The sequence below is a fragment of the Nannobrachium achirus genome (assembly GCF_963921795.1).
Source record: "Nannobrachium achirus genome assembly, chromosome: 8".
Taxonomy (NCBI): Eukaryota; Metazoa; Chordata; class Actinopteri; order Myctophiformes; family Myctophidae; genus Nannobrachium; species Nannobrachium achirus.
Genome location: NC_137817.1, coordinates 37,446,198 through 37,461,744, shown reverse-complemented (window position 1 = coordinate 37,461,744; position 15,547 = coordinate 37,446,198). Strand labels below are relative to the sequence as shown.

The following is a 15,547-nucleotide window of genomic DNA, read 5'->3' as shown; positions in this document are numbered from 1 at the left end:
GTACTGTATGTACAGATGTACCCAGTCACAAGGCTGGAAAGTCTCCTATTGACGTTGTGATATATGTACGCTTTAGATATTTAGACAGATGCTACCTTCCTGCTAACCTAGCTACTTTATAGTACTTGTTTTCTTGAAACTTCCCCACTGACCCTGCTGTTGGTTAATTAGGATTAAAGTCACTTACTCAGATCTTGCACTTTTTTGCTCTGAATAACAGCGTCTGCAAAATGCCTAAACTATAAATTTTAATTGCATGAGTCATGAAATAAGGCTTTTAAGTTAAATGTTCAATTTTAAATATATAATGCATTGAGTAATGTCTGTGTGTAAAATGCATTTTCTTAAGTTTTGGTGTGCCTTGAAATAGTTTACAAAAAGTTTAGTTTGCCTGAATTACACATTGTTTTTAGTAAAAAACAATATGTTGCTTGTTTGTCTTGAGTGCCATGAAAATCAAAAACCCTCTATCACTTTGATTGTTTTGAATTGATCCTATATTATACTTAATCACTTTCTTGAGTTTTTAATTAGCTTATAAACAACTTGGCTGTTGTGAGAAATTAATGAATGAATCATTCATAATCCATGGTGTTGGGTCAGTACAGATTCATCAAAGAAATAATAATAATAATAATAATTATATTGTGTAAAAAAACATGTAGATGCCATAACACCCCAAATCATCACTGACTGCGGAAACTTCACATTGGACCCTACGTAACTCTGACTTCAGAAGGTTGACATTTCTGTATTATAAATCCTTGTTTTGACTTTGTCTCGTGTAATATTTTGAGATATGGATTTTTGATATTCACTGTAAGCTCTAAAAAATCTAAATGAAAACAAAAATGGTTTTGAATATTTCACTGCATGCGCAATGTATCTAGATTCTAGAATATATGAAAGTTTATATTTTTGAATTACATTACAGAAGAAAAAAAAAGAATATATATATATATATATATATATATATATATATATATATATATATATTAGATGAATCTGTATGTTGGGTCATTGCTGAAACATTGTGTGCAGAGTCTGCAGACGTGACCCACGCAGTATTACAGTCAGCAAGCTGTACAAGCTCGCAGCGCGGCACCGAGTGCCGCGCTGTGAGCTTGTATATCTGCTATTTTTCAATAGTTAAAGCACTAAATAATGCGTAATAATGCGTTCCCAGTTCATGGGGGGCCCGCAGTGAGTCCTTGTACCCAGGGCCCATAATTTGGTTGCGACGCCCCTGACAGTACCTGCTGCAGGGGTCTCCAGGGCACTGAGGGCAGCATGTTGGCGAGGGTCCTGGTCTTGTTCCCCGGCTGCTGTAGTGGCATGTGTTCAGCACCCTCCTGCAGGGGGACAAGGCTTAATGGCATCGTGATGGAACAGCTCTCCCGATCAGCCACCTGAACCACAGACCGCTTGCCCGCCTGGAAATGAACAGTTCGGACCAGCGCACGATTCCTGAGGGAACATACCGGTATTGATAAAGAAACGGGGACAGAATAAGAACACATTCACACTGTACAGAAAAAAACTGAACTGCCATTTCAGAGTATGCTGTGAAAACCTATGTGTGTTGATTTCGTCAACTAAAGCTATGAAAAATGTTCGTCAACAGACTACCTTTTTTCACTGACAAAAACGAAATAAAAAAAATAACTATGATGACTAAAATTAAATATATTGTCAATTTCGTCAACAAATAAAAACTAGACTAAAATGTTAGGGAGGTACTACTAGTGGAGAAGAGATCCACTAGAACTAAAAGACAAATAATTGTATGTTTGATTGCGCTCGGATGTTGCATCCTGAATCTGAAAATAGCAGATCTACAGTACAAGTTCACAATGCGTCGCAGAGCTTGTAGATCGTCTATTTTCAGATGACTAAAATATGAAAATAAATGGAATTTTATTCAAAACACTATGACAAAAAAATATATATTTGCTGTCAAAATCAACACTGCCGTACAAAAAACAAAATAGAGCATAATGTAATGTCTTACTTTTTGAAAAAGATGATTGCCAGCACTATGAAAACGAGCATGGTGAGAGATGAGAACCCATGAAGGATGTAGTGGACAAGATCCAAATTGGGAGTACAAGGACATGCTTTAAAGAATAGAAATTGTTTCATTTTATTATTAGGCTATTAATTATTATACGTATATAAAAATGTATCTCATCTACAAGTCTTAATAAGAGGTCTAGAATGCAGATTAATGACTCACTTTCGTTTGCTGTACCACCATCTATCATGGACATCGTCGTCAGCACTGCCACACCTGTCGTGACCACCATGGACATCGTGCCATTTTTCACATTTGAGAACATGATAAATGATATGATAACAACTTGTCATAGAACAGCAACTTAGGTTTTTGTAAGGATGTGGCTGCATTTATCATTGATCTGTCAACATGAAAACACATGACAAAAACTAATGCAATACATTTACAAAATATATACATTATATAAAACAAATCAACCCCAACCACCAACAAGTAAAATACCTCAGCGGTGTAATTTCACCTCACAGACCTCTCTGTAATGTTGAAGGCCATCCACTCTAGAGGGAATATGAATTATTTTAAACTAGTCAAAATATGTAGGATAGCATGCTAGTCATGTCATCTCTCAAGCACAATGTCAAGACTTAAACAGAACAGGGGACAGTTCATAGTATTGTCAGAGGGAGGGTTTTAGCATGCATTTGAACCACAAACACCAGAAGAGGAAATGAACAATCCAGTGGTTCACTGAAACTGAAAAGCTGCAAGAAGCTGCATGACACATTGACACATCTACTTTTGCCATATAAGAGCTTATAAATAAGCAGGTACTATGCACCATCCTGTATACTTTATATTGACAAAATGCAAATATGTAGACTAGAGAAGTTTAGCCTTTGCTAGCCTTTCAGATAAATTGTATTTATTTTGAAACATAACCTACAATAGTCTGTGTGGAATTACACATCTTTTATTCTTTCAAAGTAAAGTCCTCATTATGAGTTTAACAATAGCGGTTCTAAAAATGTTTACATTTTGAAAAGCGAGGTGTATGTTTCTGGGAAATCACATTTTCAACAGCTGTAACCTCCGGTTGGTTGAAGACCCCTGAGATGAATATACGTGGCTTCCTCTCTAACACCAACACCTCTTAAGACGCTGTGGTTTCTTTGCTTTCACAAGTACATTTTCTCTCCTCTTATAAAAGCAAAAGTAAGCAAAGCAATTGCTTGATACACTTCCACTTGTAATCAAATTATTTTAATTATATTATTAATGCCTTACATAAATTAAGTTCAATTATGTTAAAAGCCAGATGAATTTAACTCAAACAGAAAGACACCACTTCCAAGTCTCAATTTCCTTTTGCAGAATTTAATTTGTTGCTTGGGTATTTGTTACAGATCAACAATGTCACTCCATATACAACTACAGTATTTTGTACAGTTCATATTCAAATACATAACTTTTTTAATTGGCTTATTTACAAAAACACTTTTATGTACATTTTCATGTCAGTGCAATGTCACTTTCTTTCAACAAACATCTTACAAAAAAAAGGTTCATTAAATTAAACAACTCTTTCAGATCCGAAAAGGAAATTAATTTAAATAACGAGAGGTTACAGTTCAGTAGTAGATTGCACTACCTGCCAACACGTCAATCCATTCTGTCAGAGAAGGAGCCAAGGATTCAAATGATCAGCGTTCAAAGTCAGTTCCATTTGTACTCGGATGAAGACTTTTTCTTCATTCATAATTTCGTTCCAATTACTGAAGTGAGGAAATTGTGCTCAGATGAACCCCACACAGTTGGCAATACACAATCAAATCCTGAGTGATTTAATGCTCAGGATCTTCCTGTATACGCCGTGTTTTGTATTCATCAAACCTAAAGTAGTTCTACGTACGGGTAAGCTGTCTGTCACAATAGAATTAGTTAGAAGGCTCATTCACTGTTACAATGATTATTATTATTATTATTTTTTTTTACAGCTGATTCACCGTAAACACCAAGCAAATAGAACACACTGATACAACTCCTTAATTATTCCTGAAATGTTCCCTTTGAACCAGGTGATGCATTTTCAGCCTTGGACTAACATTTGACAGCTTGACATCATGTACAATTTGAAGGGCAAAGCAGCAAAGAAAAAAAAAAAAAAAGCAAACATAAATAGCACTAAGTTGTACATTTCCATTTGTTCAACAAACATATTCCTGACAAAGAAAATAAAAGTTTCTTTTAACGACAGACATTTATCCAGTACATCTAATAACCATCCTCTCCGCATCAATACAGCAGCTAAAACATTGGAAACAATCTTGGGTTGGGGAAGGGTACACAGAATACTCATCTCCTGTGATTTAGAAAGCTGGACTTCAGCTTTAAGCTTTATTCTAGGACCTTTATATTAAGGGCAGGCAGCCAGGTGGTCTGTTCACAGTGGTGAGAGGGAGCTAGGCTGGTGACCTTTGCCACATGCTACAATCTGCAAACCCTGTGACTGACATTGAAGAGAGCAGGGCACAAGTTCAGGATTTGTTCAGTTCAATGCCTTATCCATCAGTTAAATAAAAAACAAAACCATTTTGTTTGTTGGTAAATGATAAAACACCAGGTCTATTCAAGAGAACAGCACTGTGGTGTGGGTGATGGCTGGTCTGAGCAGTCACACCTGGCCTGAGTCAAAGCAAACGTGGCCTTGATATAATTGATGCAAGCAAATTCAAACAAATGATTCCCAACATTGATTTTCACCTCCATTGTGTTCTTACTAGGATTTTATCTGGTCTGTAGTAGTTCAATCCCATATGTATCTGTGAATCATTAGTTGGTTATTACAAGAGCTGTTTGATATTTATATAATTTCCATTTCAAACTGTTATACATTTACACATGTATACATTTCCTATTCTCGCAAAACCAACATGTATGTAATAAGGTGATGATACAGACAAACCCAAAAAATTCTCAACCCCTCTTCAATAAAGTTGAGTTCTAAACTGAATCAGTAAATGACTGAATAATTGGGGGCTGACCAATATTCTGACAGCCCATTATTCCGATGTCCAATTAGTCTGAAACAATTAGTCTGAAACATGTATAGTTAGTGTGAGGTTAGGGTTAGGTTTAGTATGCATGCTGTTGGTCCAAAGGGCTGTCGGACTAATGGCATGGCACCAAAATATTGACCCAATATGTATGTGTCACCAAATATTTGAGCAAATCTTACATTTGCTGGCAATATGACACAATTTCACCTTAACCAACTGTTTTCCTACACACGGTTCTGTCACCTGGTGGGACGCAATACACCCTGTCAAATTATTTGGCTACGACTTGGCTACAATATATCATTTCACCTGCACTTCTGCGTTATTTTAGACCTTTTTTAGTGGCGTGAATAGCAGTTTTAGCAAGAGGGTATTTAATGGATTCTGTCTGATAATTTGAAAAGCTGCAGAAAGCATCAAGATGTCATCATCATTTCATTTGAGCTTTGTACATAAGATAATGCGTTAGGATGCCATGGTACCATATTCTTTTTGCTTATAGACCCTTTTCCAGAGCGCTGCCATGTAGCTACGGTGTCGCTGTGCGGAGCAGTGCCGCTTGACACCGCAGCTATGACTGCTGCTCTGAGAAATCGCCGGTCTATTGGTGAGATAAAATATGGACCTTTGGTGCCTTTGGGTATAATAGTATGATAGATAAAATTCCCAAACTCTCAAAACAATCTTGCAAAGTGGTTCTACATGTTTACAAAATAACTTCTGAATATACAGTAGTGATAGGATCATCCCTAAACAAAACAAAAAAAAGATCACAATAAAAATAAATCTCTATAAAATAATGCATTTACAGAATGAACAAAAAAATAAATGAAAAAATTATATCACACTTTATATAGTAGATTGTGTATTCTATTGGGTCTTTGAAATCACAGATTTTGGCACCTGTCCTGAACATAATCCAGATTCATACTAAAGATCTTGAGTTGGAAAGTGACTTAAATCAATAAGTTAAGGGTATAAATCAGAACAACATTGCACAAATTACCATTTACTTTTGGCAGTTGCTGGATGACACATATTTTGGCAAAAGGGCCAAATTTATATTAATCTTAACTTGGTTCATTTGAAATGTGTGTACCGCGGTCATCAGAAGGACATTTGATTTCTAATAATAATACTGTCAAGACTTTTTACTCGGGTGCAGTTGGCCGTTAAACAACAGATATCAATGAGGTAGCTCTTTTTTTCCTACGGACACTATGCTACTGATGAGAAGCACAAATCAAACCTTTGGAGAAGCATTTTTAAAAGCTCAGTTAAGTATCTATTCTATCATCTCGCTATAGCAGACACTGAACCTCAACGTGATGTTGATTTGTGGACATACTTTAACAGCTGAAAGTACAATGCCAACACGCAAGGTCCTTCAGCCCTTCCTGTCATTCAGACATCAATATTTTTGTGATAAATGCACAAGGAGAACGCAACATTAGTTCATGTGTTTGTTTGGCCATACTGACATACATTCTGAGATGCGTTAGTATGCGTGTATGTATACGTTACATGTTACATGGCGTAGCTTGCCTTGTTCACAAGGAAAGGGGAATTTTGTTTCAGTGGGCTCGGCAAAGTGCACCAGTTTTAGTGCGTTCATTGGTGGGATAGATTGTTCTCTTGGCAAACCTTGCACAAATCCTTGTTTTTAGACCTCTCGCGAGTATAGAAAGTGCTGCGACGCTTCCCTATTGAAAAGAGACCACTGTAATTTCAACCAGTGCTCTAGCGATTTGCAGTTTGATTATTCATCAAAACGTTTTTTCTTTTTTTTTTCTTTTTTTTTTAAAGCATATTACGACATACGCCAGCCAAAGAAGTGGGGAGAAGTCTGACCCAGATCCAGTGTCCTTCAGTGCTGGCTGATGGAAGACAAAGTGCGCTCACTGGAGGACACAGTATTTCTTGTAGTCAGACTCAAAGTCTTCGTCCATGCTACTGGTGTCGGCCATCTTCTTGCCGTCTGTCTTTGGCAGGAACTGGGAGTAGTCGACCCCTTGCTGCTCATAGAAGAGGATGTATGCGGAGTCGGTGTCAATCTCCTCAGAATGCACCTCCTACCAAGTAAGATCACAAGAGTTACATAAGGCTGTACCTTATGAACACCCCCCAACCCCTTCGGAACCCTCTCCTCTTCCCCTTTCAACTCTTTTTTTTATTATTTAGTGTGGTTGCTATAGGCAACCAGACTATTGTTATTGTCAATCTTTATTTCACGTAGAGTAAAACTGTTTTCTGGTAACTTTTCTGTAACCCCAAAGTGCAGTGGAGGTTTTCTGTAACCCCAGAACCCCAAAAGTCCATTGAATTCAAAGGACTTTTTCCTTTCTGTATTTATGTAAGGAATGCTTAAAGATGCAGTGCCATGATTTCAAATGATCAAAAGAGTGTACAGAAAGAGTTAAAATTAGGTTTTTATGTGGCCACACCCACCAGTTCATTAAGTATGCCTGGTTGTTCAGGTGGGTGGTGACCCAGCTGAAGTTAGATACACCCACAGTGTTGGGTGAATGGTAAAAGGGGAGGGGATGATTATATGATGTCATTTAATCACAGTTTTTGGATCGGCACTTCCTCCAGGAAGAAATCCAAAATGCAAAGGGAATACATAATTGCTCATAACAACCACACTAGGGGGTCTAATGAAGTACTGTCAACCTCATAGACACATGAAAACCAGAAAAAGAACAAAACTATGGCACCACCTCTTTAATAACGAACATGCATGCATCAAACCAAATCCAATTTGACATTATAGGCGGATAGGTTGTTTATTTGAGTTTGTTTGTCAAATGAGTGTCTGGTGTCTTACCTTACAGCTGCTGTCGTTGTAACAGTACCATTTCTCATTGGGGTTCTTGGCGTAGGTCACATAGTGACCTCCTCCCATGATTCCTGAATGACACTGGGAACATCAAAAGAGGCGTCACAACACTGGCCAGGACCCACAGTAATAATACTCTTATACTCTTATATTCATATTTTGGATCTTTGGAACCACAACCGTGACTATGGATAGCCTCACTAAGTGACAAATGCATGAGCAGGGACACATGCCTACACGCAGAGATGGGCGAAAATACATTGAAAAGTATTTTGATACAAAATACAAATACTGGGTCAAAAAATGTATCAAAATACAAAATATAAATACAGGCCAGAGAAATGTATTTAAGATTCAAATACGTATTTTGTATTTTGAAAATACATAAATAATTTTTATAAAAATTGATGCAATGATTAGTACTTTTATAGATTGACTGCCAAGTATTAAAATAACTGGCGAGGCGAGCGGGTGCGGTCCCGTGAATTCCCCGCGAGTGTGCTCGTTTGTGCATGCATATGTGGGCGGTGAGAGATGGATTGTGTTCATCTTTGTGAAATACCGCGTGCGGTAACCGCTGACCCAATAGGCAGCCATAGCGGTGACCGCGTATCGTGTGGAAGGCACTTAAATTGACCACCATACATACTATGGTGTTAGTCTTGAGCAGGCTGCCTAAATGCTTACCACTGTGTGCCAGTGTGTGAGAGCTCAGGCCAGAAGTGCCTTCCACGCGATAAGCGGTCAACGCTACGGCTGCCGCTTGGGTTACCGCACCGCGGTGAGACACAAACACACTTGCTCAGTGAGTAAACGCCACAAGGTATTTCACAAAGATGAACACAATCCATCTCTCACTGCCCATGTACGCATGCACAAACGAGCACGCTCGCGGGGATTTTCACGGGACTGCGCCCGCTCGCCTCGCCGCCTCAAAACTTCGCTGCGCGGCAGAAATAGCCGCCCGTCATTGAAAATGAATTACTAGGAGGCGGTGACCACGTATCGTCTGGAACCCACTTTACCGTTATCTTCTAAAGGAACTATGGCATGAGACTGAATGCACAGTTGCCTCTGCGCCAGTACTTCATAGAGTGCAAAACCCGCTCTGCCAGCCTTATAATAACTAAAACTGCACTCTGTTGAGGTGCCAACTTGCTCCTTGTGCACAAGTAGGCCAAGTATGGCCTGCTTGTATGCCAGCAGAGCGCGTCATGAGGTGCGCTCACCACTGGCATCACCACTGGCGATGCCAGTGACATCACCACTGACATCACCAGGAATGCTGGTCCCTCATTGGCTGTTAATGATGACATTGCCAGAAATGCTGGTCCCTTATTGTGCTACATGCTTAAACACACACAGTACCTATCTACCAACCTACATACATACGCAGATGAACGCAGTACTTGCGCCCAAGTAATTCGAAATTGTAATCATAATGCACGATACATTTGAAGCAAACCAAAGTCAAGTGCTATGGCTGTATCACACACACACAAACCACCAGCAAATTAGATTGAAAGAAAATGTGTCTTTCCCCCTACAGTTAAACCTTTGTGAATGTTTAAAATGTGTCCATTTGAGAATAAAATTACATAAAAAGTATTTTGTATTTCAAATACAGAAAATACTAGACCTGAATGTATTTTGATACAAATTACATCCAATTTTTTCCGTCCCAGCCAAATACAAATTACAAAAAACAAAAAAGTATTTCAAATACGTATTTCAAATACATGTATTTCAAATACTGCCCATCTCTGACACGGTTGTGAAATTATTGCCTCTACCCACATATACTGTATACAGTACACAACAATAACAGATTTGCTGGGTCTAATGCTTGCCACGTTTACATCAAAGTCCTTTGCAACATTGAGACTGCTCTCTCTCTGGTGTTGTGTGTATAATGTATACTGTAGCCCTGAAGCCAGGTCCACCCACCGCCCGTCCGTCCGGGTTATGGGACCATGGCTACAGATCCCATAGCTTGTGGCAAACATGTTAACACATCTGGTGCCAACCCCGAGTTTCCCGAGTTTGAAAAGGTACTACCGCTGTGCCAACCCAGAGTTTCCCGAGTTTGGGCCGTTTTTGAAAAAAAAAAAAAAAAAAAAGGGCCGTTTTTGAAAAAAAAAAAAAAGAAAAAAAATGTCAAATGTTTTTTTTGGACCTCCAGAAATGTATTAGGCATGATCGCGATCGCGAAATTGCATGTTTAACCCCCATACCAACCCATTCTTTCAAACATGGCAGCCATGTTTGTTTACATCTGAAGAAAACATAATGGCTGATAAATCATGAATGCCTGAACGGATTTCCAAGAGGATTTTTTTGTTTGAAAGCTGTGAACAGCCTGCACACACGTGGTGCATCAGCTAGGCATGGGCGTGCACTTTTTACACAATTGCGCAATTACATGGAAGTCTATGGTAACCATGGCAACGAGGGACATTGAAGAGAAAAAATCATAGCAACATAAGTGTTAATAATAGCTTGGATTTATGTAGCGCTTTTCCAAATACCCAAAGCGCTTTACAAAGAATCCCTTGCTCTTTGAATTTTAAGAGCTGATGTGCTTTGTTTTAGATAGTTGAACAACCATTGAACAACACCAACATCACCAGAAATGCAAAGTATAATTGCCAAAACCCGTTTTTTAAACAGCTTTAACGTTTCTTTTTGAGTGTGTCACAGTCATATGAAGGACAGGGCAGAGTAGAGGGAGAGTAAAGTTGTGAGGACACAGAGAAGGGGCGTGACATTCAACGCTGGTCAGAGTCAAAGCAGGTACTTAAAGTGGTTATATAAAAAAAAGGTTATCTGTTTGGCCAATATTGCTGATGACATCACGGCGCACCTCTACTGTACTTCACTGTACTGAACGGTCTGTCGGCCGGCCTGTCTCCCCTTGCCTGCACTATGAAAACCAGGAAGTCACCTTACATGAAAATATCCTTTATTACTAAACCTGTGTATATAAAAATTATGTCACCTCTCATATATCTTAGTTTTAGCAACATTGTTCATCATGTCAAGTAGTTAGTTTATGTTCATTTATTGAAACTAGAAGCTGGGCCGCCCGCGACCTGGCCAACTCGGAACAATGTAAATAGGGAATGAATGCCCCGCCCTTTAATGCAAACCCCATTATACCTGTTTTCATAGGACCCGTTTTGACCATCTGTCTGCCTGTGTCCATTTATGCCCATATATGGAGATATCTGTATCTGTCTGTCTGTCTGTCGGTGTCCATTTTATGTCCATATATGGAGATCACTGCAGTTATAGTTCTGGGTCCATTTTATGCCCATATATGGAGATATCTGTCTATCTGCGTCCATTTTATGCCCATATATGGAGTATCTGTCTGTGCCTCCAACTGTGTTGCAGACACAGTGCCGGTTCCCCCTTTAATGCAACATCTGTTTGCCTGTGTCCATTTATGCAATCCATTTTATGCCCATATATGGGGGCATTCATTTTATGCCCATATATGGAGAACGCGCGTGCCCGTGGGACGAACGGTTCTCGAGATACGCGGATTACATACATACATACACACTCACAGAGATTTTTTGTTGACTCATGTGGCGTACGTGATGTCAGAGCCTTTTATGAAGTGATGTCACAATGAGTCAGAGCTTTCGCCGATTTCCTCCGGAACAGCCTGATGTCAACAATCAACCCCGCATAAGGAGATTCCGAACGTTTCGCGCCGGTTCGGGAAAACCGCGCGTCGGGTCGGGTCGAGACCCGGCACTGCACTCCGTGCCGCGGCGGGGAACGCGCGTGCCGAATCTGAAGCCGGTGGGACGAACGGTTCTCGAGATACGCGGATTACAGACAGACACACAGACAGACAGACAGACACGCAGAGACTTCTCGCATTTATAGATAGATGAAATAATTTGCTTTGTCATTTATCGCTCTGGGTCTCCGAGCCTGTCCAACCGATGTCATCATGAAGTTACTGCTACCGACAGGGCTTCCCAGGTCGGCCTCTCTGGCCAGGTAGAAAAGGAGAAAATATACACCCATCGCGCAGTTACCACGGGGTAAACAAACAATGAATTATTTTATATGTATTCATCCTAATTGTGACACAGTGGACACTTCTCCCATTCAGTCTGAGCAGGAGGAAGACATGCAGATTGCAGACAACTTGGCGAAACATTTCTGGGAACTCAGATTAGCAGCAGTAGCACTGGCAGACAAGAGACATGCCTCAGTCAACATAGACGCTGTCGCTGTGTATTTGTTTGTGCCAATTTCAAATCTCTCTTCCCCTTTCCTCGCAACAAAGCCTATCCCTAGCTTCGGAGGAAATGGCTGGAGTTCACTCATTTTGAGGAAGGGAGGGTTTTCAAAACTCTCGGTTGTGTGACAAGCATTTCTCAGATGAAAGTTTTGAGAACAAAGGGCAGTTCACGGCAGGATGTGCGAGCTATCTTTTACTGTCTAAAGACGCAATAACGTCTATTTACACAGTGGATAGAGCACTAGGCTACTGGGAGGGGCAGTGCGGTGCCATCACTCTCAGACTGACCAGCGGGGAGAGGGGCTCGGGGTGAGAGACCCATCGGAGGGACGGAGAAACAGCAACCAGCGGTCAGTGACCGACCTCCGGTGGGGGCCTGGGGGGATAGCGATTTTTATAATTTCAACAAATAAGCATGATACCTTTAAGGTGTGGAGGACAACCGATCTACCCAATACTTAATTCTAATGGAAAACCATGATCCCACCTGGCTCGTGAATTAGAGTTGGGCGACAAGCTAAAATATTCCATTGTCCTATCAAAAACATCACTTCCATTTTAGGACTATTAAAACTAAGATCACAGCACAGGCTAGGTAGGAGATGAAGTGAAGTTAAAGCACACATAGACTACCTCGGTTTGCAGCAACGATATGGCAAAACACTAGCCTGGTAAGCGAAATACACCCATCCAACTCCAAGACAGTCTTTTTTATATTCGGACAATTGATAAATGGTATCGCTGTGGCTTAACCCACCCGCCCGGGCTGCCCTCCCCTGTAACTAAAGGGACTCGCAGCATGCATTGGGTAGCGAGTCAACTCAAATCACATTGATTGACTGGTGATATAAACATAAGCAGACAGAAGACGTTTTAGTATCCAGAGTTGACAGCAAAAGTTGTGAGACCGGGGGGGTCACATTCCTGCATCATCAAGCTTGCAAATGCACAGCGACACCTAACCACTTGGGGAAAGCCTTGCCAGAATTAAATCACAATCACAGTGTAATACCTAACTGCTGGGCCAAATAGATTTGAATTGTCCGCTCACTTTATTGAGCTGTACAGATTAATTGGGTTACGTTTCACGTTTGCTGATAGGACTCATCCACTCGCCAAATGACGATAAATTCGTCAAATCGCCCAGCCCTATCGTGAATTGTGGAAATCAGTCAATTAACACTTCTATTGCCTAGTACTTTGAAGGGATGCTTGGTGCCTTGGTGCCGCGCCGTTTCCTCCGTAGGCCGCCACTATTATTTTGAATATGGCTGCTGTGCATATAGCCTATTCCTACACATAATCAATGATGGGTTGCAGTACTCACAGAGATTGCATAGAGATTGTACATGGCCTCCAGACATCCGTTGTCCCTGTGCTGCAGCAACGAGTTGTCGGGGTCCATGCTGCTCTCTGTGCTGCAGTCTGAGGTCAGTCCGCTGCTCTGACAGCTGTCCACGCTGTCTCCGTTCATCAGGATCACGTCACAGTGGCTGCTGGACGCTTCGGTGCCCGTCGAGGACTCGCCGAGGCCCGCGTCCCTGCACCCGGGGAGAGACAACCCCAGCCCTGGTGCCGCGGTCTCCTCCGTGTCCGCCTGCACCGTGCCTTCCCCGGGCTCGGCCTCGGAGTCGGCAGGGTCCTTGGCGCCGCCGTCCAGGCTCTCCTTGCTGTTGGAGAGCCGGTGTCTGCTGCTCAGCTGGGGGAGGCGGAGGCGGGCCTGTCTGCGGCCTCCCGTGCCGCTCTTGGAGGGACTGCTCGAGGGGCTGCTGCCTCGGCTGAGCGACGGGGCCGACTTCCTGCTCGAGGCTGGAGAGGCTGAGGGACGGAGACGAGAAGATGATCAAACACTTCCTGTGCAACTTAAGGCAGGTGCTGCTCTGTTGTTCCATGAGCAGAGTCACTAGCAGAGCACACAGTGGCAAGGTTAATGACAAGCTCCACATGCACAGTGCGGTGTGATGGTGTCAAGCTCAGTTATGTTACATAGAATAACACACATGAACCACTATAAATCGTCTTACCAGAGTTAGCTGAAAATCAACGTGCAACTACTTAAGAAATACTTGCAAACACTGTACTGTATGCATAATGTTGTAATCTACTGTACTGTTTGGAAGGTTGTAATTGTCTTTTTTAAAATTGCTAAAAAGAATCATGCATATGGAGTGTCAAATGAGTGCACACATACAGTACAAAGTTCAAGAATAGCAGTCAGACAGACATACACAGATCCTGTCATAGACACTTTACAGGCAGAACCATGCCGATAAAGCAGCCCTGCCAGGTTAAAACAAATGAATGTGGTCATGTCTTCAGATTCCCATGGCTAATAACACATTGCAAGCTAAAGGAGCAGCAGTACTGACCTTTGGGGAGGTTGTTGAGGCCAGCCGGGGCGGAGATAGACGATAGGTTGTCTTCCCCGACTCTCAGTAGCTCCTCCCCCTCGCTGCGGGAGTGGAGACAGTGCTGCTCCAGATCCCTGGGAGCCAGGAAGGCACTGGGGTCAAAACTACCACGGGGAAACTTGACAATCTTCTGAGATTTGATCCAGCGACCATTTACAAACTGGAAGCGCTTCAGGTGGACTATCTGGAATAGATAAATAGAGCGAGAGGGGGAGAGAGAGAGAGGAGGAGAGATAGGAGGGAGATTGTATTAGTGAAATGTATGTACAAGTGTGATTAATGGACCGCTGCATGTTATACAACTTTCTACAGCTGAACAAAGACCAGACTGAGATCCATGTTGTGCTGCTGTAGGTGTGTGTGTGTGTGTGTGTGTGTGTGTGGTTGCTATATCCTGTGTGGGTGTAGGTTTGAAATGTTGTAGGGGTGGGGTAGGTAAATGCTGAGAATAGTCACGCAATAAAGCGTGTATGCGCATGGCCTATATATATATCGGCTAACGGAAACCTCAACCTTTGTAATTGTGGATGATAAAAGTATTGTATGGTGACAGTCTTGACTACTAGGGCTGTTAACATTCCTCAGAAATTACTTTTCAATATTGGTCTTAACAATTGGCCCGAACACTGACCAGGACGGGAGGCAGCCTCCAGAGGTCCAGCTTCTTGGTGGCCAGTCGATGGGTCTTACACTTGGAGCAGTAGTAGAGCTCATCCTCCCCCAGCTCCTCCTCGCTGGTGAAGGCCTTCAGACAGCTGTCCAGACTGATGGGCTCAGCCTGCGCCCGGCGAGACTGCTCCACACTGCAGTGTTCCTCCACGATCTGGGGTTCCAGACAGAGCACCAGCAGCCAGGCAGAGACAGGCAGACAGGTAGGGAAAACAGACAGGTAGGGAGGTCAGACTGGTGTGAAGATAGTTACGGAGGCAAATATTCATGCAGATGGAGAATTCATACAAT

The 15,547-nt window shown here is 41.8% G+C and overlaps 1 protein-coding gene across 3 annotated transcripts in view; it reads right to left on the bottom strand.

The window, feature by feature from the left end:
* Window positions 1-3,288: 3,288 nt before the first annotated feature.
* usp32 (ubiquitin specific peptidase 32) overlaps window positions 3,289-15,547 on the bottom strand; it is an 84,349-nt gene continuing 72,090 nt past the window's right edge. For all 3 annotated transcript variants that reach the window (XM_080730928.1, XM_080730929.1, XM_080730930.1), the window contains exons 30-34: window positions 15,219-15,410; window positions 14,546-14,771; window positions 13,504-13,994; window positions 7,901-7,993; window positions 3,289-7,145 (exon numbers count right to left, since the gene is read on the bottom strand). In XM_080730928.1, the coding sequence (XP_080587054.1) occupies window positions 6,972-7,145; window positions 7,901-7,993; window positions 13,504-13,994; window positions 14,546-14,771; window positions 15,219-15,410 (1,176 nt within the window). In that variant the 3' untranslated portion in view covers window positions 3,289-6,971. The remainder of the gene's footprint in view (window positions 7,146-7,900; window positions 7,994-13,503; window positions 13,995-14,545; window positions 14,772-15,218; window positions 15,411-15,547) is intronic.